This window comes from Scleropages formosus, chromosome 9 (assembly GCF_900964775.1).
Source record: "Scleropages formosus chromosome 9, fSclFor1.1, whole genome shotgun sequence".
NCBI lineage: Eukaryota > Metazoa > Chordata > Actinopteri > Osteoglossiformes > Osteoglossidae > Scleropages > Scleropages formosus.
This window is the reverse complement of record NC_041814.1, coordinates 23,777,275-23,801,585: the sequence shown is the minus strand read 5'-3', so window position 1 is coordinate 23,801,585 and position 24,311 is coordinate 23,777,275. Positions and strand designations below refer to the sequence as shown.

General features: G+C 41.3%; 1 protein-coding gene across 7 annotated transcripts in view; it reads right to left on the bottom strand.

Annotated features, from left to right (window-relative positions):
* The window catches only part of eya1 (EYA transcriptional coactivator and phosphatase 1), an 81,680-nt gene that overhangs the window by 30,108 nt on the left and 27,261 nt on the right, over nucleotides 1-24,311 (bottom strand). For 4 of the 7 annotated variants that reach the window (XR_001966216.2, XM_018754268.2, XM_018754270.2 and 1 more), the window contains exons 3-7: nucleotides 11,540-11,810; nucleotides 5,471-5,526; nucleotides 3,909-4,036; nucleotides 3,064-3,129; nucleotides 1,171-1,248 (exon numbers count right to left, since the gene is read on the bottom strand). Coding sequence is in view for 6 of the 7 variants with exons in the window: in XM_018754268.2 (XP_018609784.1) it covers nucleotides 1,171-1,248; nucleotides 3,064-3,129; nucleotides 3,909-4,032 (268 nt within the window). In the remaining variant the exon portion in view is untranslated. The remainder of the gene's footprint in view (nucleotides 1-1,170; nucleotides 1,249-3,063; nucleotides 3,130-3,908; nucleotides 4,037-5,470; nucleotides 5,527-11,539; nucleotides 11,811-24,311) is intronic. The other 3 variants (XM_018754271.2, XM_018754272.2, XM_018754273.2) reach the window with 2 other exon arrangements.

The window sequence follows — 24,311 nt, the reverse complement described above, 5'->3', positions numbered from 1 at the left end:
CACCTCTTACCACTACGCTAACAGCTGTCCTAGTTCACCAACTATTTCACCAACAGTAAACTGCTCAAGATAGTATTATATTTGCATGCAAAGACAAAATTAAGAAACCAGTGTATGTTAATATACAACAAATACATAAAAGCATAATAAGAGATACGTAATGAAGGCATGATTTTTCACAAGGCCACGTATTGCGGGAAATGTGGAAAAGTGTAAGTAAATAGTGGGTTTGCACCATTTTTAGAAAGTGTGACATAGTTCTTAAGCATGTGTTAAATTGGTCTTGACGGTTAAAGTAAGGATTTGGTTCTCTTTCTGGAGCACTGAGTGTTAGCCCTGAAACACATTATTACACTGAAAGCTTTTACCAACATATCAGCACCTTCCATTGGACAAGCTGGAGACTGGTTTGAAGCAAGTCTTTTCTTTCCCCCAAGCGTAAATGCGGTTTAAAATGACTAATACTCATTAATATCGTCAAAAGCAGAAGTCACAGACGTGATTTATGTACGTCTAACATTTACAGATCAGGTCCTTGGTAAAATATGTAGGGATATGAAGCAAATTAACAGCAACATTATACTGTTTATTCTTCCTTAGTTAATGTGGTTCCGTAGATCTAAACCATACATTTAACACATTAAAACATGTTTACACAGACTGATAGGGTGAAAAGTAGCAGCAATGTTATTTGAGTATAAGGATTTTGATAATAAGCCAATTTTTTCCCCCTTTTTTCTCCTGTATGTGGCTATTCAGTTTTACCAGACTGTTACTTTACAGAATCGTATTATCTCAAGTAACCTGTGATCTGGCGTTCCCTTTTGTGTGGTTCCGAGATGCAACTCACACTCTCAGTGTTCTCCTGCCCTCGAGCAATGAAAAGAAAACCATCAAAAAGGGCGTAAGGGCTCAGAAGACGCCATGTCACTCTCCTGCAGGCAGACAGGTCTCATGCTTCGGAGGCTATAATTCAGCCAAGCTGGCGTGTGAACCTGAGCACAGAGACCTGGTTGGTCCCCATCTTGGCTGGGACACCCCCCGGGCCCTTGCTTATCAGTGTCGAATCTCTGGGACAGTCTCGTTCATCCATTCTGCAGCTATAAGAGGTGTCTTAGGGCCTCTTCCGGGCCCCGCCCTACCAGAGACCCCCACCCTCCACCTTCTCACCTGATCCTGAGAAGCTGTCTAGAGATCCGTTGCCTGCAGAGGTGGCAATCTCGCTGCTGCTCATTGGCTCTGTTTTAACTGCAAACACAGAGGCAACATGGTTGATGACCCACAGGTCATGTGAGGCCATGGCACCATAAAGCACACCGCACATTCCCATGATTTCCTGTTTGTCTCCTATGGTATACAGACCTGTGTGTAGCTACCTAACTGCAGTTCAGGATCTAAATATCATCCACACTGCCTCTCAAAAACATGTCTGTCAGGGTGTTGAAGGAAAAAGGTATCATTACTTGGCTTCAACTCATATCTGAAGACTAGCTGTGACATACAGGCGTCTACAACCAATTAGGACTTCCCAAGTCAGCTAGTTGATAACAGCTGAACATAGGTTTGAAATATGCTTCAACAACATATAGGAGATTTACAACAAGAAGCAAAGCAAGTATTTTAGAAGACTCTGTATGCAATGTACAATCACAGATCTTGTGAAGCTTTGGTAATTGATTTGTGGCTGAACAAATTAGTTAGCAATTTTACTTTGTGCATCAAGGGTTGAACCATTTAATAAAGAGGTTCCCACAAAGAGATGGGATTCATTCTTTCTACAGTGAAATTACATGAATAACCAAGATTTTTTTCTTAAAGCTGCTTAACTCCTCAATAAAAATGTTTATAGATATGTTAGTACATGCTTATATGACAACACATACTGTGATAAATCATGCTATGACATATCTTCATTATATTTAGGTGTCACTACTGTATAAGTCATTGCTTACCACAAGTTTATGCGTAGCATCAGGAAAAAAATGGGTAAAAAAGGGTGAGAATTAATGGAAAGAAATGTTTCCGTGTGTGAACAGACATCTACACGAATTTGCAGAGTAAACATAGGTAGCACAAAGAAGAGTTTGGCTCCGCAGTCTGCCAAGGGTTGTCTGGGCTAAACCGACGCAACAGCAGAGACAAGCTAACAGCTGTCTGACAACTCCGGGCCCTTTGAAATAAATCCATTTCACCTCAGGAGGGGGATTTTTTTCTTTTTTCTTTTTTTTTTTTTTTTGCTGAGAACAGATTCACGATGTGGGTATGGAGTTGTGCCCACCAAAGCCGTTTGCTGTCATGTCCAACATGTTTCCACTGGGCTTACTCTGCTGGGAAACACATGTTGATGGGAAGCGATGCAAATTTGTGGAACGCACCCCAACTAACCCTCCCCAAACCCCCTCTCCAACCTATGGAACGGACAGAGGCCGCGGCGGGCCATGAGCATGCGCTGCCCGCGGCGTTTGGGTCCTCACATACCACACATACCCCCGCAAGGCCTGCCGAAACCAAGCCGTGCGTTTACAACCATCCGAAAAGCACACGGTGCCCCCATCTGCGTTCAAACCATTCATTAGCCAAGGGGCTGCTGCCAACCATTCCCAAACCATGCGTTCAACGCACTGAACATCACACAACAGAAGAGGCCATGACAACAGCCTTGTAATGAAAGGCACAATAGTTGAGGTAAAGTAGGGTAATCATCATAAAAGTTGTCATTCTTCAGAAATAAAGCGAAGGCCAAATGAGTGGAAGTGCCACAACACTCATCTGTCAAAATTTGATTTTTATTAATATTATAAATTATTATTAATAATACTTTGTGATTTTTACAAAATATCTCTAAAGCAAAATCTTTTTATAGTCATAACGACAGAAAATCACTTTTAAGAAAATGTGAGTTCTGTCAGCAAATAAATAATTACATGAACAAAATACACAGCAGCAGCAACAATAATAACAATAGTAATAACAACAATAATAATAATAATAATAATCAAGGATTTAAAGCCTAGGAAGACACCAAGTATTGTCCTTTCATTGTATCACCACATCAGAACAAACCTGCAGCGGTCTGTGTACTAGAACTTAACAACCAGTCCGCTGTGGTAAGCATAGTGATGTTATCACCTATGGGAAAAAAAGAATGGCAGGGAAGACATGACAATCTTCACAGTGATCACATTTCAGCAGAAAAATCACACACTCATAGGAGAGCTGCACTGCTGCTTGTAGTGACTGTGACCGTGAAAGTTTTGCTTTGGAGAGGACACTGAGGTGTGTGCGGAATGAACGTTTGAAACAGTGTCCTGCTGCAACCGTGTTGAAAAAACTGACACTTTATGCACCTGTCACCTTATCCAAGGCAACTTACAATGTTAGATATTCAACGATTCAACCATTTTCACATTTATACAGCTGGGTATTTTTACTGGAGCAACTCAGCATAAGTACCTTGCTCAAGGGTACTACAGCAGGAGGGAGATTCGGACTGAGGACTTCCATGAAGCAAGGTGATGGCCCCGATGGCTGTATGGCTCCTGCTCCCTTGCTAAAATACCTGCTGCCCTATTTTCATCTGTTGCAAATCTCAACACCCTCTGAGGTCTTTTTTTTATGAAAAGCATCTTCTATTTTTCTGGTGAAGAAAAACAAAAGCTTGAGCAGTGATAATGATGACGAAATGCCAATCGTTATTTTGCTGACACTGATTTTGAATGACTGAGTTGTGATTCCTCTGCACCTACGTAAAAATGGGCTGGCTGACCATTTTTTTAAAACTTTTTAAAATCTACCTCCTAAGAGATTGCATACTGCCAAGGTGGATGAAAAAAGAGATGAAAATACAGCCTATCACATTATACAAATCTGAAATGGGAAGGTGGACAAGAAAGTGTGGAAAAGCATACCTTCAGTGCCATTTGGAGTGATGGAATTGTTATTGATATGCTGGTTGTCAAGGCTTGGACCATTAGGGGAATCGCTGCTTCCACTGACTCGGCTGGGTGGACTGGCTAGATCCTGCATTTCCATAGACCTGTGGTGAAGAAAGCGCTACTTCACTACTCTCCTCAAACCCAGTAAAGCAAAGAATACACAGGTGAATGGAGACAACGGAAATAGAGACAGCGTGCCACATTTTAACAGCTACAGAAAACCTACACGCAAATGCACAGTAAGATTTAAAAAAAATATAAATAATTAAGACAGGGTGTAGTAACAGTTTCAGCTGAGACGAAAGATGCAGTTATGAAGCTAAAGTAAATGAAAATTAATGACAAGGTGCAGCATATATATGTATATATGTATATGTGTGTGTATATATATATATATATTTATATACACACACACACGTGTGTATGAGGAAGGCAAAAAGCAATTTTTACGGGATACGTTGCAGATACTTTCTGACTTACCCTCATACATACATACACATCTGTGCGTGTGTATCAAAGACATTAAGTAAGAAGCGGAAGAAAGTGAAGAAAAATAAGTGAGTGCTCTGTGTTCTTGCTGAAAGTGTGTCAGCAGTGTACTTTCTGAAAACTCGGCAGCTCTGGCAGCTGTAATAGTTCATGCCTCAGTGAAGAATAGGGAATTCTCTGGCAGCCCTTTAATTGTTTCTCTGTTTATACTGAAGCTTGCTCCATTGAAAACATTACTTTATCATAACATTTGTACGCTTTCTGGACTTTATTATGCATATCAAATGGAACATAAATCTGGCCATTGTGCGCTGAAGACAGAGTGAAATGCATATTTGTCTTTTCTGTGAATCATCCCCCTAAATTAAATTAAGAGGAAATCTACTGTTGCACTGCATTACAAGACAGGCAATTAAAATTTAACTTTAAAACACTAATTGCTTCTTTTATCAATTACTGTAAGGCTTTACAAAAAAAGCATAATTTTCATTGCATAAAAACGTTCTGATGAAAAACATAACGTGAAATGAAAGCTGAAACCGACATATTTACTTTACCTATACGCTATCAGCCTTTTTCCTTATTAATTTTAGTACTCGAAAACTTCTGTAACTTAACATAATGCCGCACTGCTGACTGCAGCAGCTCAGACAAGCAACGTACAGCCAGTAAGGTCATCGAAACATGTTAAATAGGTTATAGTAATTAAAAGAGCCAAACATCCCTAGGAGTCTTTAAAGGTTTCGGAAAGAAAATACCTAACTTTTTCCATATTCACCCACATCCAAAACTGAAGCACAGCACTGCCCTGGTGGTAGTTACCTTCAATACGAGGGTGCATTTAACACAAGAAAATTCCTTTGCACAAAACATTGACAGTTCCTCTTTATCATTTTCTTTGTTGAGAGAATGCAAGTCGAGTGTCCCCGGCGTTACACCTCGCAGCCAGCGGCAGCCAACAAGTACGCTAAAAACCCCCACTGCTCTTTGCAAAAAGCACAAGCATCTCAAAGACACCGCCACCAGCAGTCCAGCAGCTCTCTTACCTGGAACTGGATGGATCAGAATCATCTGAATCAGCCTGTGTGTGTTTTTTTTCCACCTGCCAAGCAGAAACAATATCGCTCCTTGTTATTTCACTTCGGTGTCACTGTCCACATCCATGCATGACACAATGGACATTGTGTGAGAAAACATTATTGTTCTCCTCTAGCAGAATAGGAAGAGAGGAGGAACAGAGGGGCACATTGTCTCCGGGCTGAACCCTCTACTGTTGTTTCCTCCTTCAGGTCTTCCCTCCTCTCCAAGGTGGGGGGACTGGGGGGGGGGGGGGGCGGTGGAGGCAGCCAAATGACGGAAAGGTGATTCATCATTGGTCTGCGACAGCTGCAAACTGGATTAGCCCTCCCCCAATCAACATGCAAAGCGGCTTAGCCAAGGTAAGCAGGAAGGGGGAGCGTGTGCGGGGCTGGATGGGTGTGTGCGTGTGTGGTGGTGGTGGTGGTGGTGCCTTGCTGAAGGTAGCTGCTGGAAAAGGGACTTGTTGAGCGTGAGCAAGCAGAGCATGACGCCCCTAGCATCTTCAGTGGCGTCTTTAGCTAACGACTGACGCTATCTGAAATACATCTCCTCTCCCGCTCTCTTTACACTGACAGCACTTAATGACTGCAGCGGCCGGTTCCCGCAGGCCGTGGGCAGCCCTGCGGCATGGAGGGATGCATAAAGGAAACCTGGAAAGAAGTTCGAACCTGGGGCATCGCGGGAGGGGAAGCATGGGGAGGGGTGGGGTGATTCACTGCAAAGGAAAGAGAGCACCTCTGGACGAATAAAAGACGAGCGACTCGCAGATGCGGCAGGGCATCTCGGCCATGAGGACACAGCAAACATATGGTCCCCTATGCATTTCTGATGACACTGCATGTGCACCTATAACTCATGTAACTGACAGTAGTGTTTTGGTGTCCATTTCTGGACAGTCCATTTACTATAACAATGACGGCCTCAGGTTTACGTCGAGTCTCAAAGACCTGCTCTGGTATGCTGGACAGAGCTCATAAGAACTCACATCCTAAACAGAAAGAACAAACAAAAAAAAAACTGTCCAGCAAATGTGTGTGCATTTTTTTTTTTTTTAAGTCCACAAATCCCTGCATGAATTTTTAATTGTTTCTGGCTCCCAAGTAACATGAGCTGTTTGGTCTTATGTTTTTTTAAAAAAGGTTCAGCACTTTGCACCCTGGTAAAGCCCTCATGAATACCGTTCACTTTAAAGAGGGTTACTCATTTTTCCATTGCTGCCTGCCGCTCGGTCATCTTCTCGCACATACACACACACACACACGCGCACACACACACACACACGCACACACTCACGCGCACACACACTCACGCGCACACACACTCACGCGCACACACACAATTGCATACTGCTGTCATTTTCAGCTACCATCCTTTCGAAGGTCATTCAAAATTGCTTTCACTTGAAAGTCATAAATGACAATGCCATCCGCCAAAATAATGAAAAAAGTCCTAACATGTACAATCTGTCAAAAGTACAATCACATTTAAAACAAAAAAAAACAAAAACAAAAAAGTGCTGGTGGATGATGGTACCATGCCGGCGTCCCTGGGCCGACCTGCGTTGCCCGCCTGCAGGCGATACAGACCAGGTGAAGTGGGACGCGCAAAGAGCAAAAACAAGCCCTTCTTCTGCACCTCGACTTATTTATTGTTTAAAGAGGTGCACGGAGCATCTTTGATGTGAGCGGGAGTCCAACCTGAACGGACGGGCCTTTGATGGGCCCGCAACAAAGAGCGCGCAGATGAAGCATTCAAAGTGTCATCAAAAAGAGAAGAGAAAAGAAAAAGCCAAACACTGCTCACTCTGCTCTGTTTGTTCATTGTTTCGCTTTACTTATTTTGAGAACGGCACATTTCCACTGGCAAACACTCTCATGCTTTTAACATGGAGGGCTTCAATATGTTGGACGTCGGCTGAGCCTCAGGGCATATAGTACCGATTTACCTGTGGCTGCGGCCGTAGCTCAAGGGAATATGGAAAATCACAGACACCTTAGAATTAACTATTACTTGAACTGTTTCCAAAAAGGCCCATCGAAGAGGTCATTTTTAATTTAAAGTATTTATAAAAATAACTATTTATAGATTAATACCTTTTGCTTCTCCGTACAACAAGTGCAAAATTTGGAACAAAAAATGAGGGATAACAAGAAATGACTTTCTAAAAGAAAAAAAGTGTTTATTTTCTCCTACAGCACTTCCCATACACTTTAACAGGATTTTAATATCATAGGCCATATAGCGCATTTTCCTTTGAATTTAATATTGCATGCAAACCATGTGTTGTGTGTTACTAGGTTTGAAAAACAGCGCTTTAATCAAAATAACTTTAGAACAGCTAATCCCCACTTAGGTTGGTCAGCTGAATCCACATGGTGGCCCAGGAAAAATAAATCTACTCGCAAAGAATGTCCACGCAGACAACAATTGAACACAGATGTGAGTGGAGCTAGTCACAGTTTACTGAATGCTACACTCCGCTTGCTTCTTTCTCTGCGGACATCCAAACCAACAACAAACACCGATGGCGCACCTTTTTTTTTTTTTATTTTAAAGATGCAGCAGGCTTAAGAGGGAGCGCATGCAATGTGCTCAATTTCTGCCTCCTTGCACTATGTCGGAACAGGCTGAATACAGACCAAATATTTTAATGACCAAAATTGAACTGAAACTGAAAATAAATGAACCATTCTAGGTCTTTGGCACCATATGGCTTGTATTCCACGGCAGTTAATATAATTAACATAGCCTCAAAGTCATTCGAAAACCTTAATTCCGTTCGTAAAAAACCGATATTTACTTTTTGCAAAATGCCCATTGTTTAAAAGCAAGTACTCTGTTGTAACACACATAATTCAGCTGAAAGCTGCATACCTTCGAGAAAACAGCGTGTAGTGGTAATTTTTGATTTTCACTTTTCTTTAATTAAAAGTGTAATTCCTCACAGATGTCCGGTCTGTTGACGTGTAATTTGTCCCTCTCATTTTGTTAAATCTGACATGGTGCTCCAGCAATTCACTCAATAGCTACATTAAATCTGTTAATACTGTGCTCTTCAACCCTCAAAATTATTTCCAGAAGGCAGCTTCACTTTGAGGGCCCATCAAACAAGATTTAAGGTGGACATTTTATCACACTCACCCTACCGCAGAGCAACACAGCGGAATGGTAAAAATGGGACTAAACAAAAGCAAATCCAGAAAAAAAATGATAGCTCGAGAGACACATTCATTTAGAAAGTAAAAATAACACTGATTCAACTACGGGAACCGGAAATAACTGTTCAAAATATTTTTTGGTATTTAGATAAAATATCTAACTGCTGAAATTTGCAAATACAAAAATACATTTATTCATCATTACTTCAGTAAATCATTTATATATTTCTTTTATGTTAAATATGAATAAATATTTCTGTATTTAACATCCCTTTATTTGCCATTTGAATCTGCTGAAAATCTCTGGTGTCTTTTACAAGGGAAGAAGGGCTCAGTATTATGGTTGCTACAAAAAAAAAAATGATCGAGAAAGAGCGGCATTTGATCATTACTCTTGTATTAGGAACTGTTTAACTAAAGCACAGGTATCCCAGCTGCTAACAAATGTCATTTTAAAATGTACGTCAAATATGATTCCGGCCTCCGCTTAAGACTCAGCAGAATCCTAATTATCCCATTTAAAAGAAAAACAAACAACCAATATGATCCCACAAACAGGTAAATAGCAGTTGCAGGGAGGCGACTGCCGAAAGCGCTCAAGCCTCGTTTCCTCCTCTTTTGGCAACACAGTCCAGAGGCAAACGGCAGCGCGTTAGCAAAACAACACCCTCCCGTATTTAGTAAACAACTCGCTCCGCTAATCACGCAGAATGGGCCCCAGGCCTCCGCTTCCTCTGTCTCCTTCTAATGAACGGCGCGGCCCGGACCTCGTCAATTAGCCCTCCGCGTCTTTCAGCGCATGCCGTTTTCCGGCTCTGAAAAGGAGTTCCCGCCGCACGCACACGTGCGCGCACACACTCTCTCGCTCTCTCTCACACACACACACAAACACACACACACACACACAGACAAGGCACACGTCAGGCCTTCAGCAAACAACGCCTCAGTGAGAAGTGCTCGTGATTCACCCAAAGGAAGGCTTTATTAAAACAAATACACTGAGCAAACAGTCCAAATCGGGCCACTGCTTATCAGTTAATTAGATAAACGGGCTTATTGTGTGGAAAGAATGGAGGCAGAAGACAGCAGCAGCCCCGTGGAGTTTATACACACAGAAAAAGCCTTCCAAACAGGATGGGCTCATTCTTTTCCCATCATATGCTTCATCTCCCAGCTTCAGAGAGACACTCTTAATTTGTCAGCCTTCTTAGCTTTAAATAATGCACTGTCAGAAAGAAAAGAAAGTAAAAAATTGAAAATAAACCACACGGGATTCACAAATAAAGTGGATCACAAAATTACAGCCCCACGTATTTAAGCTGTACTTGCAAGAAATCAATTTAGTTTTATAACAGGTCATGCAAAAAAAGAAAAAAAAAAAGAAAAAAAAAAAAGAAAAAAGAAATCTACGCTGAGCAGCTGTCTTATATGCCTGTTCCACTCTATGACCGTAACCCCAAAGTTGGGGAGAGAAATTAAAAAAGGAATTGTGCACAAAAGTGAGATGACTTCTTCCAGTTGTGATCGGCTGGTTATCTCAGGAGACCACGGACCACATCGCAGCAAGCCTGCTAGCCGGCGGACCCTTGCCTGAGAATTCCTCTCTGCAGCAGATGTCACTTGGTGTCAACTGCTCTAACTGTGCCCATTTTGTTTATTCTGCTTGGTCTGAAGGGTCTCCTGCAGGGACCTCTCTGTTTTACTTGCTGCAAGGAAAATGTAAACTTAATGAGCATAGGAATATCTTTCACTGGGTAAACGTTTGTCATATATCTCCCCAACCTACCTTTTTTTCACTGGGACATGTTACACACCTGCTCTGTCTATTTAATTCATTCGTTCTTGAATTACTTTTGCCTGGTTGATATTCTTTGCATCCAGAAGGAAAGGGCACGCCTTAAAACAAAATAACTCGATATACGTTTAACTTCAGACGAAATGACTTCAGGTGCGTGAACATGCCAAACAGAAAGTTGATATACTAAGACAGTGGCCACCGTTCAATTGTCGGAGAAACACGGATCATGCTGTTCTAAACAAAACATTAAGCGGATCTGCACATCTATCTGTCTTTTCACCCTTCAAATTTATCACCTGTGTATCATTAGCCATCTGCTGAAAAAAGTTTGACATTTAAAAAGAAATCAGATTTGGACTTATACTTCTATTGGGTAAATAAAAAAAAAATAGATTATTTACAACAGAAAATAAAAAAAAAGTCTTACAAAGGAAAACATTACTGTGCAGCATCCAAGATAACAATAATTATTTATTTTTCTTTGACTGTAAATTATTTGCACAATTTTGTTATTCTTTTAAAAATACCATTTTACACTTGTGATTATTAAATTGATCTTAATTTCTGCATGCTTTAAATAAGTGGCACAGTAAAACGTTCTGACACTAGGCCTTAACTGAAATTTAAACTGAAATTTATTCTTTGCAACTTATTTATGAAATTCAAAAGGTAATAAAATTTACACCAGGAAATATAAATGGCTTTAAAATAAATCAAGGAACTAAATTTCAACACTGAAAAAGGATGTCTGGAATTTACCGTTGGTATTTATATATTATTAACATACTGAATTAAAAACACTCACTACATGTCAATAATTGAAAAACAAATGAAACCATTAAAAATAATTTCTATTCACTGAGACACAAAATACAAAAATTTAATGTAACCAATAAAACGGAAGTGAATTACGATTTTAGCTAGAACAGTATTAACTTTTCCAAACAGCACATGCTGTTCTATGTCATCAAATGTACACCAGCAACTGCACCTCCCCTTTCAGACACACGTGTAACAAATAATAAATTAAAAGTAAAAGCTATACGCAAGCCACTAAATACGCGACAGAAAATACTCACAGTTGTTATAGAAGAGGAGTCCTTTTACTTTTCCTTCTTGTCTGCCCGGTGAAGTGTCTTCTGTGTCTCTCCAGCTCAATATTTGGCCGACAGCTAAGGGAGCTCTCCGCTCGTGACAGCTCACGCGTAAATTATAGACGTAAGGCCACCTTTTTCTTTTTCATTGTAAGTGTGAAGACCCACAGAGCCCCTCATAGAATCTCTGGAGGCTGATGGCGGGCGAGAACAGGCGCTCTTCCGATTACTGCTGCAGGCAGTGACTAGCGAGGCTCTAAGGAAGGAGGGGAGGAAAAAAAGAGAGGGGCAGAGGGAGAGAGAGAGCGGGAGAGAGTGTGTGTGTGTGTGTGTGTGTGTGTGTGTGTGTGAGAGTGAGTGAGTGAGTGAGTGTGCGAGAGAGAGAGAGAGAGAGAGAGAGAGAGAGAAAGAGAGATGTATTAGAAAGAGCAGAAAGTTGTGAGCTGCCTGCTCTTTAACAGGAAGACTTTACTGTGGTGGACACGCCGGGGCTCTTACCCCACACCATCCCGCTGCTTGTCATTCACTCAGAGCTTCAAGCAATGCAGCTTCCCGCTCTCACCCCATTCAGATTGTATCAGTGATCCTAAGACAATGAAAAGGCAAATCCTCCAAGTATTTTGCTTGTGCTTCAAATTTTGCGGTTCCTCTCTCACCCCCTGAGGGGCACTCAATTTTTTTTAGCGCCCCCCATATTCCATCCCGCTCATCGTTGGTTGTTTGTGTTTTTCCAGAGCAAGACCACAGTTTTTCTCTCCAGTTGGCCCTGCCGGTTTTTATTCAACAAAGGCACTCGGCAGATATACAGTAACTCATCGGGCACGCCGGCCCGCCTCCTCTAAGATAAATTCATTATGTAAATGGCGAGGCCTCTCTTACTGGAGCGGACGGGACGGGACCGTCTCCGTGGCGCACGGGTGGAAGCCCTCCATCAACAAGTAGCTGCCAAAGCCATTTGCAAGGTAAAGAATGCATTCTGTCGGCTGAAGGTTATGTTTCCTCGCTTCCAGCGCCCTGCACATGAGGGCGCGGGCTTTTCAGCGACACGGAGCGCTTGACCAACTTTTCCCAAATTTTCTAATTTCCATAAACGATACCACATTCTTAGTAGTTGACATTTTATGTGTTTTTTTTTTTTTTTGAAATTCTGTGAAGAAAACCAAACCTTCGCTCTACACCATTTCTACAGATAAAAGTTCAATGTGCATGCAAATTATGTGAGGACTCTGCAAGTGCTATGAAAAGTGGTCGATTTTACTCAGGTGTGTGTATCACTTGGTGGGTGAGCGTGGAGAGCCCGAAGAACTCTTCCAAACGGAGAGAGATGGAGAAAGAAAACAAAGTGCCAGATGCAGGGCTTTGCTGGTGTTCCGCTCATTTCGCCTGGCTGTCACCTCACCTTCCCTGCAGCTTTCTAGGGAGAGGAATGTTCACTGCCGGCAGGACTGGATTGCCATCCTAACAGCTATTGGCTCCATGTGTGTTTCGGCGTGACACCTCTTTTCTCTCGCAGCTCAGTAAAGTGTGGAAAATGTAGGCCAGAGTCACGCCGGAGGTCGCCCACGCTCTCTCTCTCTCTCGTGCACACACACACACACACACACACACACACACACACACACATCATGGGTTTCATTCCGCCTGTGTGCGGCCCTTGAATACATGTTATTTCCAAGCAACCATATACAGCAGAGCGGGTCGACACAAGCTGAGCACGGGTGGGTTTGTTTGGGGCGCCGAAATAAATAGACAAAGCCGTGCTTCCCCCTGGCCTGTGTCCGTGCACGCTGCAATGTTGTGGAGGCAACAGCGTGAACGTAATCATGTTTCTCTCACTGAGCCCGTACTTACAGGTAAATCCACAGTTTCACGTTTCCACCTGGGAAAATGAAATATATTACATTTTGTAGAGGTTTGTGATAACTCAATAGGCTAATAAAGGCTTGGGGAATCTCAAGTAACTACTTGTAATAGCTGAGAGGTATAAATGCATATTCAGTTATTACATTTGCTCCCCATCACTGAGCAGCTGTATGGAATTAACTTTCAATGTAATTTTGCAAGTGAGTTATTTTGAAATTGCACAGTCTAATTACCCTGAATTGTTTATGTCTCTTATACTAAACTATCTCATATTTGTTTTATGCCTAGTCATCTACAGTAAGCTCTGGTTTATGTTTTGAATCATGGTCAAAGCAGCTGGCACTTTTTGTTTTGCATAACTTTAGAAAGCTTACATAGCTCGAGAAGCACCTCTTTAGAACTGCAGCACAAGCCACACTGCGCTCTATACCTCTATGCCTCAAAGACAGCTACAGCAACGTGTTTTCACTGTGGCAGTTTGCACATACTGGCATAAAGAAAGGTTAAAGTGTTCAAAGCATGTATAGTATATACACACACACACACACACACACACACACACACACTGTCTGAACCGCATGTCCCATACGGGGTCGCAGGGAGCTGAAGCCAAACCCGGCAATACAGGGCGAGGGGCTGGAGGGAGAGGGGACAAGGCACCTCAGGCAGGACTTGAACCCCAGACCCACTGGAGAGCAGGACCCGGTCCAACCCACTGCGCCACCGCGCCCCTCTGCTTGTACAGTATTCCAGAAAAAAAAAAAAAATCCAATTTAATGCTTGAAACTTTTCATGAGGCATGCTTATCTTTTTCAGGTTACTATGTTAACATGCATAAACTAATTAAATTTTCTACATTTTTTACAAGTCCCCTTGTAAGGGGAATAAGGGTGTGTCGGCTAGTAACACTACACAGTATGCATTGTAAGTCACTTTGGAGAAAAGCGTCTGCTAAATAAATAAATAAATGTAAATAAATAAATAAAATGTTTAAGTAACAAAAGACGAACAGCACTGCACTGCAATAGACTGGCGTCCCATACAGGGTGTATCGCACCTTACGCCCTACGCTCCTGAATTAGGCACTGGACCACTGCGGCCCTGTATCATAAATCTGGTTGACTAAAATGAAAAATAATAAACCTTTACTTTTCATGTAGTGTAAGATAAAATATGGACAGCTTACAAAATATTGTAAGACTCAAATGCTATGTATGTGTTGAAAATATTTATTACATTAAAGAGGGAAATTCTCAGCTTCATCATTTACCTTTACTTTGTCCTGTGGTTACATCATCTTATGTAGTCTTTATAACCACCTAACGTGGATTTTATAAAGCTGTGGCGAAGCAGGAAGATGGACATCTGTGCTAAAACATTACTTGCCAAAACTATATCAAGCAAGAAATTTGAGAGCTGGGCCAAGATTAAACATGAAGCCATTCTTTATTAAAGATTATCTTGACGGGCACTTTATGGCCTTAATTTGGGACCGTGGAGGTGCCTGTTTTTTCTGCCGATCGAAGGGTAAACCCTCTGAAAGTCGGGCCCTGTCACATGCACAGCTGTTGGAGAAGCATGGCCAGCTTCAGAAAACCATCTTCTGGAAGGATGCCCTAACAATAACATCCAACTGAGAGGCTCAAATCACTATAGTAAACTATTCTGTCCTTACTGGCTGTTTTTGTTTTTTTTTTTTTTTTAATGGAGGCTGGGATTATTGCTGCACTTTGTGATTAAAAGAACTGCATCCTAATATGCAGTAGTAACAACTCAAACATGAAACACAAGCAAAGCAAATTGAAAGGAATAGAACGTAGACATGACGAGCGACATACAGGTCGAACAATTCCGACCAAACCACCCGCTAGCCTAGCGGCACCACGCATTCAAGCTTTTCATATGTGCTTTCTACAATACTGTTTTGGTAGGACTGCTACAACATTTACACAATGTCACACTTTTGCCGTATCAAGTTGCTTTTCTGACACAAGTCCATGACCATTACTCTCCCGGCCTTACCCCTGAGATGGGAAATATGAACTCTGGCCTGCACCCTAATGAAAACAACACCTTTTATATATTTATCTAGACACTTTGCCGGAAAAATGTTTTTCTACCTACTACGAGGAAAGCAAAGTTTCTAAAGCTCAAAACTCTGCTCACCCCCCTGACACACAGGGGCCTAAAGGTGGCTGAATGGTAATTTGTCAAGCGGCCATGCAGCTGGTATTTGATACACTGCACTCACTTACTTGGGCTCCACTTGCAATGGCTAAGCCCCTGTCACTCGTCCGCCGAACGACCGAGCCACAAAGTCAGCTTCTTAGAGTTTTAAGGCGAAGAAGGCAGCAAAACCACTACAGGCAGCCGAAATAATATGAATAGCAAGTGTTGTACATACTAGATAAGTGCTAATGCAACATACTTTCCTGTACAGCGCTATCGCCATTGTGCTGCACTAGCAACATGGACAGACGGTGTTTTTTAATATCCTGACTTGGGTTTTAGCACTTTCAAAGGAATTTCCAGCCCAGCGTGCGCCAAGAGGGCAGACACAATGCAGCTCATAGTTCGCAGCCTGAGAGCCGTGCCGAACAGAGCCTGAGGCCGTGGGAGGACTCCTGGCTCCTTGTTCAGTCTCCTCATCTGTCCTTCAAGCCACAACACATGTCATTGTACCTGATGCATTGTACTAGGTTTTCAGTTGAAAAGAAGAACCGTTATTGCTCCTGGGACTGCTGTGCCTTCCTGCGTGCTCACTGCATGCATTGTGTTAGGTGTCTAAACTTATAGCTAACTAATCTTCTTCCAGCAGGGGACCAGAGGATTATTTATTGATTAATATAATTATTTTACAGCAATACTGGATTTTTCCTTGCCTATGGGAAATTTTTCTATATTAAATGAATGACACATTTAAAAGATCTTTACACATGGTGCATTTTTCAGTTTAAATGGAGTAAAAAAAATACTAAAACACACCTGAAAGTGCGTCATTTTATTTTTTCCGCAAGTGAAGAAAAATAATGACACACTTTCGGTAGCGGTCACAAAATTACTATACCGGTGATGCACAAGATATAGCAGCTGAGTCACTGTCAGATGAAAGAGGGACCAAGAAACACCAACCTGGCCAGGGGATGGGGGCACCATTAGACACACCTGGGTTGAACCTCAGCGTGTGCCACTGAGCTTTACCGTGAGGCCTATCCCCACGAATGGGATCACTTCACCTCCCCATACAGTAAGCTGAAGGTCAAGGGGCTTTACCCATATCCTGTGGGCTGGATTCCCCTTTGTTATTGTTGGCCAGCAAAGGTGCTAGAGAAATCCCACAAGTGTTCCCATGGAGGTGGTGGATGGCTCTGACCAAATGCTGGCTGCAAGGCCCTTCATTGGGAATTCCACAGCTTTCCTTATAAACATACATTCTTGCTAGGGAAAAAAAATACTACATTAAACACATTTGCATTTCGATAATAATTAAAAAAAATGGCTGCCTATTTTATTCCATTTACACATGTGAATGGTAAGAATATAAGAACGTGCTCATTGTCACTTGTGCTGGACACATGTACACATTCTCATAATGTAATTTTCATTTTCATTCAATGGCCTTGCAAGTACTAGCACTGAAAGATATTTTGAAGTAACTGAACTGAAATAACAGGAATGGAACAGCTATGCGAGCCATTGTGATGAGAGGGGAGCAAAAACTCACTGAAAGGCAACTGACTACTGCACTGCATTGCACTGACAGAAATCTAGGCAAAATGTAACAGTTCAAGTTTTTTGTGTAACCTGATGAAAGTGGAACTAATTGTTTATCTAAGGAGATTCCTTTCAGTTTAAAGTTGAGGGAAAGAACTTTACATTGTGTGCGTATTTCTGCCATTTACCCCGTATGCAAAAGTTAAATTTATTCCTGTCTCTGATACAAGAACTACAAATAACAGTATCTGACAGTGTATATATAAAATGCATAAAGAGAGCTTAAAACTACATCAGTTCAAAACTGTTTTTGACTGGATCTCTATCTTTACATCGGTTAGTGCAATGCATTTTTGTTTAATGTAAATTGTATGCCACAATGTTGCTAAATAGAAATTCAGTAAACAGAAAAAGAATGTTATGCACAGCATAAAAGAATTTAAGATAGGACAGGTAAAAAAGGAGTACTTTAAGACATCAGCTATGCAAACAATAAGGCATTAGTAACATTATGATGTGTTAAATGTCATGTACATTGTGACAGTACATTGCAATTGTTACGTACATTGTGACCATACACTTATATAACTAAACATGTTGTGAATCATTTAGCTGTACCATTCCGATATAGTACAGCACATATTTCATTAGTTTTTTAAGGAAGTGTGGCAAATCCAACCATATACAGACATACGCTCCTGTTTACGGGCTTTGCTATCCTCACTTAAGGAAAAAGATAACATGAAATTACTGAAATGACATTAAATCATAATTTTAAATGTTCATTTTTTATCATTCATTCAAATGCCCCATATTTTCTTCAGACTGTAGCACTTTATCAAATACTTCAGAAACTCCATTAATTAAAGTTAGCCTCAAATGTAAAATGTGAAAAGTTAAACAAAACAATCCACGATATAAATATGTTTCAGTCTATCTTTGAAAGGAGGCAACTCTCAACACCCCGTCCTGGAAAAAGAAAACAAGACTTACAGAAATGTGACCAAATACTAGTTTCACTCCACCCTGAGAGGGGTCTCCACTGATGACAAGGTGTCCCCACAATAAAGCGTCGAAGAGAACAAACTGAGCATTTCAAAGGCTCCCAAAGCACATGAGCAGAACACCAGGTGCTTTCTTGTGGTGGTTGAGATACTGCAGTGAACCCAGACTTTCTTTCCACAAACAATCTTGATTTGTCTCTCATGGAAGTAAATTGCGGCGACTGTAAATAAGCTCAGTACACATGCTTTCAACTCTCAAACACCCCAAGGTCCACAGCGCTAAAATCTTCCAAGCACTTCTATAGCATTTCTCCCACAGATACAATTAAGCAAATCAAGCAAATTCCAATGACAGAAAATATTCTGTCATATTCAACAGGCACTCTGTTTTGCCCCCCCAAAACAATTTTATATTACATGTACCAAACACTGAAATAATAATTTCTACTTTCATTATCAAATTAAATTGGTCAAAAACAATATTTAATCAGACCATATATGTAAAACTCTAGAGACAATGCTATTAAATGTTAAATTTTTAAAGAAAGGTCAGGGATATATTACTGAATGTCTAAGGGCATGTTTTACACTCATTGCGTGTATGTGGGTTTAATACACAGCTCACTCAGGCTTGGTTTTTACCAGGTGAGTAAAAGGTGTACACCTTAGGGAGGAATTATAAGTGTCTGCCTGCCTTTTTTTCTGGCGATTGTTCGACTACCCTCAAGGGAGCTGAAGAATGGCTCTCTCCTGTGACCCATTAGCTACATAGAGGCACCACTGTGGGGGGTAATAATCCACCTAGGAATGGTAACAGTCTTTAGTATCAGGTACACACGCAGAAAAATCAACCAATGTATCTAAAGAAAATCAGTGAATGCAGCTGCCGATGTTCAGTCTTTTTTTTACTTAGCTGCATGCATTTCTTGGATCTCTATTAGTTCTTACCCTCATTAGCATAAAAACTATAATTGTGTTTTTTTCCCCCAAGTAAAATAAATATGGGAAATATTTTTTCAATAATGCAAAGAGCCACAGTAAGCCAGACATTTGTGGAATGGCTGTGGTTTTGCTATGGAACACACAACACATTGCATCCTGCCAACTATATGCTGGCACAGTGAAAAAGAAAAATGTGTTTATTTTTTCAATCATAGCCATGAGTGGCAAAGCCACATTATTGATGACTTTTTCCACACTATGCTGACACCTTACCCTTCTGATTCTGCATCTCGCTGGTCACACCACATTTTTTGAAGGAAAAAGTGAAAGACTTTACAAAACATTGCTTTCCACAGATTGACCTGGGTGCAGCTTGAGTTGAGCACCCAATGAGACCCTCCAAACAGATGCAAATACTTAATTTCAACATCCTGAAGACACTGTCGGCAATCAAAAGATTTATTCCAAAAACAGGACCATGGGAGGAAGGGGTGGGTCAGGTACACTAATTTAATTTGATTGGCAAACACCCCTGTCATCTGTATTGCCTTAATGTCAGTGACTAAGGAATTAACGTTGAGGCCCAGCTCACCAAAGCCTCCATGGATTCAGCTGCATGGCTAGAAGTCTGCTGGGTAACACTGAGCTTACCCTTGTAGCTATGCTGTGGCCAAGTTTCAGCGATAAACATAAATCAATTCTAATTGAATAGCTACCATTTAATGTGTAAGCAAGTATATCTTTTTCAATCATCCATAAAAGTGGCTAGGGCTGTCTGAAACACAATAAGCAATTGTGGTGGTTTGTTACAAAACATGATATGCCTTTTTTGACAAAACAGTGAGAAAAGTTTAATTTATACTTCAGGAGAGTCAAGATAAAAAAGTCAATATTTTATGCTTGCTTTAGTAAATGTCAGTTTCAGTTTTCAGTTACTTTCTGATCTTGAGTTCATTCAGAGTATTTAAACACAGACAATATATACCTGTTGTATGACAACCTACAGTCAGCCATTCGCACATGGTTAATAGCAGTACTTGTTCTTAGTAAGCATAACTCGTTCTTCAGAAAAGAAATAATGTAATGAGGCAGAAAGTGATGGTCACCTTGTATGGGTGCAGGCCAGTGTTAAGGTAGCTACTCTTAAAAATAGTAACTAACAGACTAAGTAAGTAAATTATAATAAGAAAGTAAATTATTTTCAGAAAGCAGTTTAATACATTAGCCACCCAGACAATGAAATATGTGTTTATTCTGTAGTTGATAACTGAATAGAGGCTATACAAATCATTGTAAAGATTACTGCAAATTTCAGGCTACTTAAAATCTGGATTCTATTTTAATAAAAAAAAAATCTGGTTCTCACCTTCAGTAAATTCAGTCATGTATTAAAACTTTACCTTTGTGAGACCTCGCATACTTTACAATATTTCATGCCACCCCTGGAATCCCTGGAAAGGAAGCGTTCTCCAGCACTAAATTTAGACGTAGCTGCACCCTGAAATACAGATATATTTGGCAATAAATCCGGAGCCCTTCTAATGACTTGACCCCCACATACCAAATGGCCACAGTTAAGGAAAAAGGAAAAAAGACACAGAAAGCACAACTGTCCGCTCCACTTAGCGAAGGGGTCTGTCCGACCAGGGGTTTGCCATTCCCAAGCCCGCAGCTGCCCGCCCAGCCAAGCCCAGGTCAGGCTAAGCGCTGCGGCCCGGCTGCTGCGCAGTAGGGGGGCCCCCCTGGAGTGGGGGGACGGCACACAGGCAGCCCGTTGTGGAGATCGGTTTCAGAGCTGTGTAGCATAGGTTCCTGCCACCCCCTCTCTTGCTGACTGCAGGGCTAGCGGACTGTCTCACCCACACACTCCCACCCTGGCCTCCATGGCACTCTCAGAGTAGGGAGCCCTGATAACAAAAACACATTAGACCACTGGTGGCTCTTCTACTGAACCAAAAAGGGTCAGGCATACTGGGGCAGCACCGCACTGTTTCACATCCAGAGCAACTGACGTTTATGGAGACATCACTGCCGTTAACTAACGTTGATAGGAGATCCCACCGAGATGCTCCACACGTCTTAGAACAGAGATGGCGAAGGTTTCCTCATGGCCTCAACATCTGCTTACTGCCACTAATCCTGCATTAAAAACCCACTGAAGCTACTGGTACAGTACAGCCAGTCATGGTCAAAACAAACAACTCGTTTTGTTTCGGTGGATTACTGCAAAAACAAAGAAACCACCGAGCAAAAATACCAAACAGCATCATAGGAAAAACAGACACACATAATATAAACATTTAACTGTAACAGCTCAACACTGGTAGGAAATAATTCCATATTCCACGTCTGAATTTAATATTCAGGTGTTTCCAGGCAGGAATATCATACATACCCGTGAAAATTTCATTTCTATTAATGGCACCTGTGATTACTCTCATCACTGATATCATTAATATTTACACCTTTTCATAAAGCCCACTGAAGGCTTTTACACTATAAATAACACACAACAAACACAACCTCAGATTCCCATAATAAAAATAATATATTTCGATTGTGGAGTAAGGACAATTACTAAACATACAAACAAACTAAATAATTAAGATATAAGAAAGTCAAAGGCATCTCGCTGAGCACCGTATGTTTTTCCTGTGTAGAAGTGGTGGTGGTGGTGGTGGTGTGCCGGTAAGCACCATTTTTAACTGCTCATTAGACGGAACAGCTGGTCTGCTCCATGTCCTGCTCTTCGTGTGTGCGGATAAAAAGAGACACTTGCGCTGCACGGGGAATGCCATGCGTTTCACGGGCCTTGGGAAGATGCTGAGCCACACAAGTTCGTTCCCACTCCCTGCGCACCCCCCAGCCCAGCAGTGGGGGTATGATCTATTAGTGGCCCTGCCAGGGCAGTGGCCACCTCCCATCACACCGTTGTCACATTGAATGACTTCAGGCATGACAAGGAGTTCAGAAATAGCCAAAGGTTAATAACCGCTTAAGACTGCGCTCGAGGCAGCCTGAAGTTAACGTTAATGGTGTCCTTCAAGTTGCTGAGGAGCTTCTACGGGCTGCAGGAAGTCACTCTGTTACTTTAAGGAAGTCAGACCTGATGACACTTTGGTAATCGCACTGAGGCCTCCTGATGTGGTGCTACCTGGAGCACTAGTTCATGTATACATAATTTTATGAAGTTATGGCGTTCCTCAAAACCTTAGTTCTGTTTCCACCTCATTTTTCAGCAATATTATGAAATAAGAACATTTATTTATTTAGCAGACACTTTTCTCCAAAGCAACTTCCAATGAACTCTATGTAGTGTTACCAACCCACACACCTTATTCACTGCGGTGACTTACACTGCTAGACACACTACTTACACTGGGTCACTCATCCATAAATCAGTGGAACACAGTCTCTCTGTGTCACTCACACACTATGGGGGAACCAGCATGTATCTGGAGTGCGGGAGGAAACCGGAGGAAACCCATGCAGACATGGGGAGAATATGCAAACTCCACACAGACTGAACAGGGATTGAACCCATGTCCTCTTACACCACCCAGGCGCTGTGAGACAGCAGTGCTACTTACTGTGTCACCATGCCACCCAAATTAACAAAATATAACACTTTATTAACAAACAGCAGATAGTGTAGTAGGTATGGTTATTGCTTTGCACTCAAAGAACGCAGGTTTGAATCCCACCTCCTGCTGCAGTGCCCTTGAACAAAATACCTATCCTGATATCCATCTGTATTAATGGGCAAAACATGGTATGCAGTTTAGTGCACAAACCTAACATTTTGGAAAAAAGTGTCAGCCAAATTACAACAACAACAACAACAATGTTGTTTTTGTTGTAGATGGAGTTATGAACGTTGTCCATGCAACAAAGACTGAGGCAACCTACTGCCAAGGGCACCTAGCAAAAAAAAAAAAAAAAAAACTAAACCATTCTTGATATCATATGTTAAAACCACAATACAGTCAACAGCAGGGCCATGTTCAGACTTGGTTTTTGCTGGTGCATTTTCCAGCACTCTGCCTTCTGTTACCTCAGTACAGTGAGAACATGCCTTTGTACCAGAGATGCGTTCAAGTGAATCGGACACAATGAGTCAAAAGCATTTGCTGAAGGTGAATCTCTTAACTGCACAATAAAAAGATTCTCACATAAAGACTATCCACGAATAAATGGTTAATCCAGCTTCAACAGCCCTTTTACTGGTTGATATTGTCTTATTCATATATTATATTATTGTTTTTGTCATTTTGTTACAGTGCATTTTCACGAGTGGAAATCCTTGATAATGTGCCTGAATTTCATCGGTTGTGGAATGTAGCCATAGCCAAACCCTCAAACTCATTGGATAATGAATGCTACTAAATAATGAATGGCAGGCAATGCAAACAGGATGTGCTGGTGGCTCTCTGGTAAGGGATATGCTGCAGAGGACAAAGGACACAAACAAAAAAATTGCATTCTGAAGTTAAACCCATGACATGCCTCTCTGATGATTCAGAATCCCTTTATTCTGAGAGCACAGGGTGGGCAGAGGATACAGTCCAAAGACACAGTGCCGTACTGTCAAAATAATACACAGGGGCACTCTAAAGCTGTCACTCATACAAATCAAACGGATATTTACCAAATAATTAAACAATTATAATGTAATAAACATCATAACTGACAGCAGAAGTGGTTTCATGGCTCAGCCTACAAGTGAGGCACTTGCAGTGAGTTGAATAAGACAAATTATTGTAGCTCTACAACAGATAAGTTTTTTGCAATTACATTATGTAATCCCATTTGGATGGTGACATTTCAGAAGTAAATTGAGCGTAATGCATGCAGTATTAGAATCATTCCAGCATTCTCTTCAACAGCCATGTCCAAATGCTACAACATTGTCCGAAACTGCAGAAATCCACGTTGCAGAGCAGTTCAACAAACCAAACAGTGTTTTTTTTTCTTTTAACACATAATTAAAAACTTGCTATCATATTTTGTTGGATGCTTTGCCTACGTATTGCTGTGTAAGACATACACTACGAGGTAAATGTGTAATGCTTCAAAATCTGAAATAAAAAAACTGTTTAGACATAAAAAGAACCAGAACAACGAAAAACCAATTTCAAATAACATTTGAGCTTAAATAAGTTCTGCATCCTTAGGGTACTTTATTTTTTACCATGTGTGGTTATTAAACACCTTTGTTTCACACTGTTCTAGAT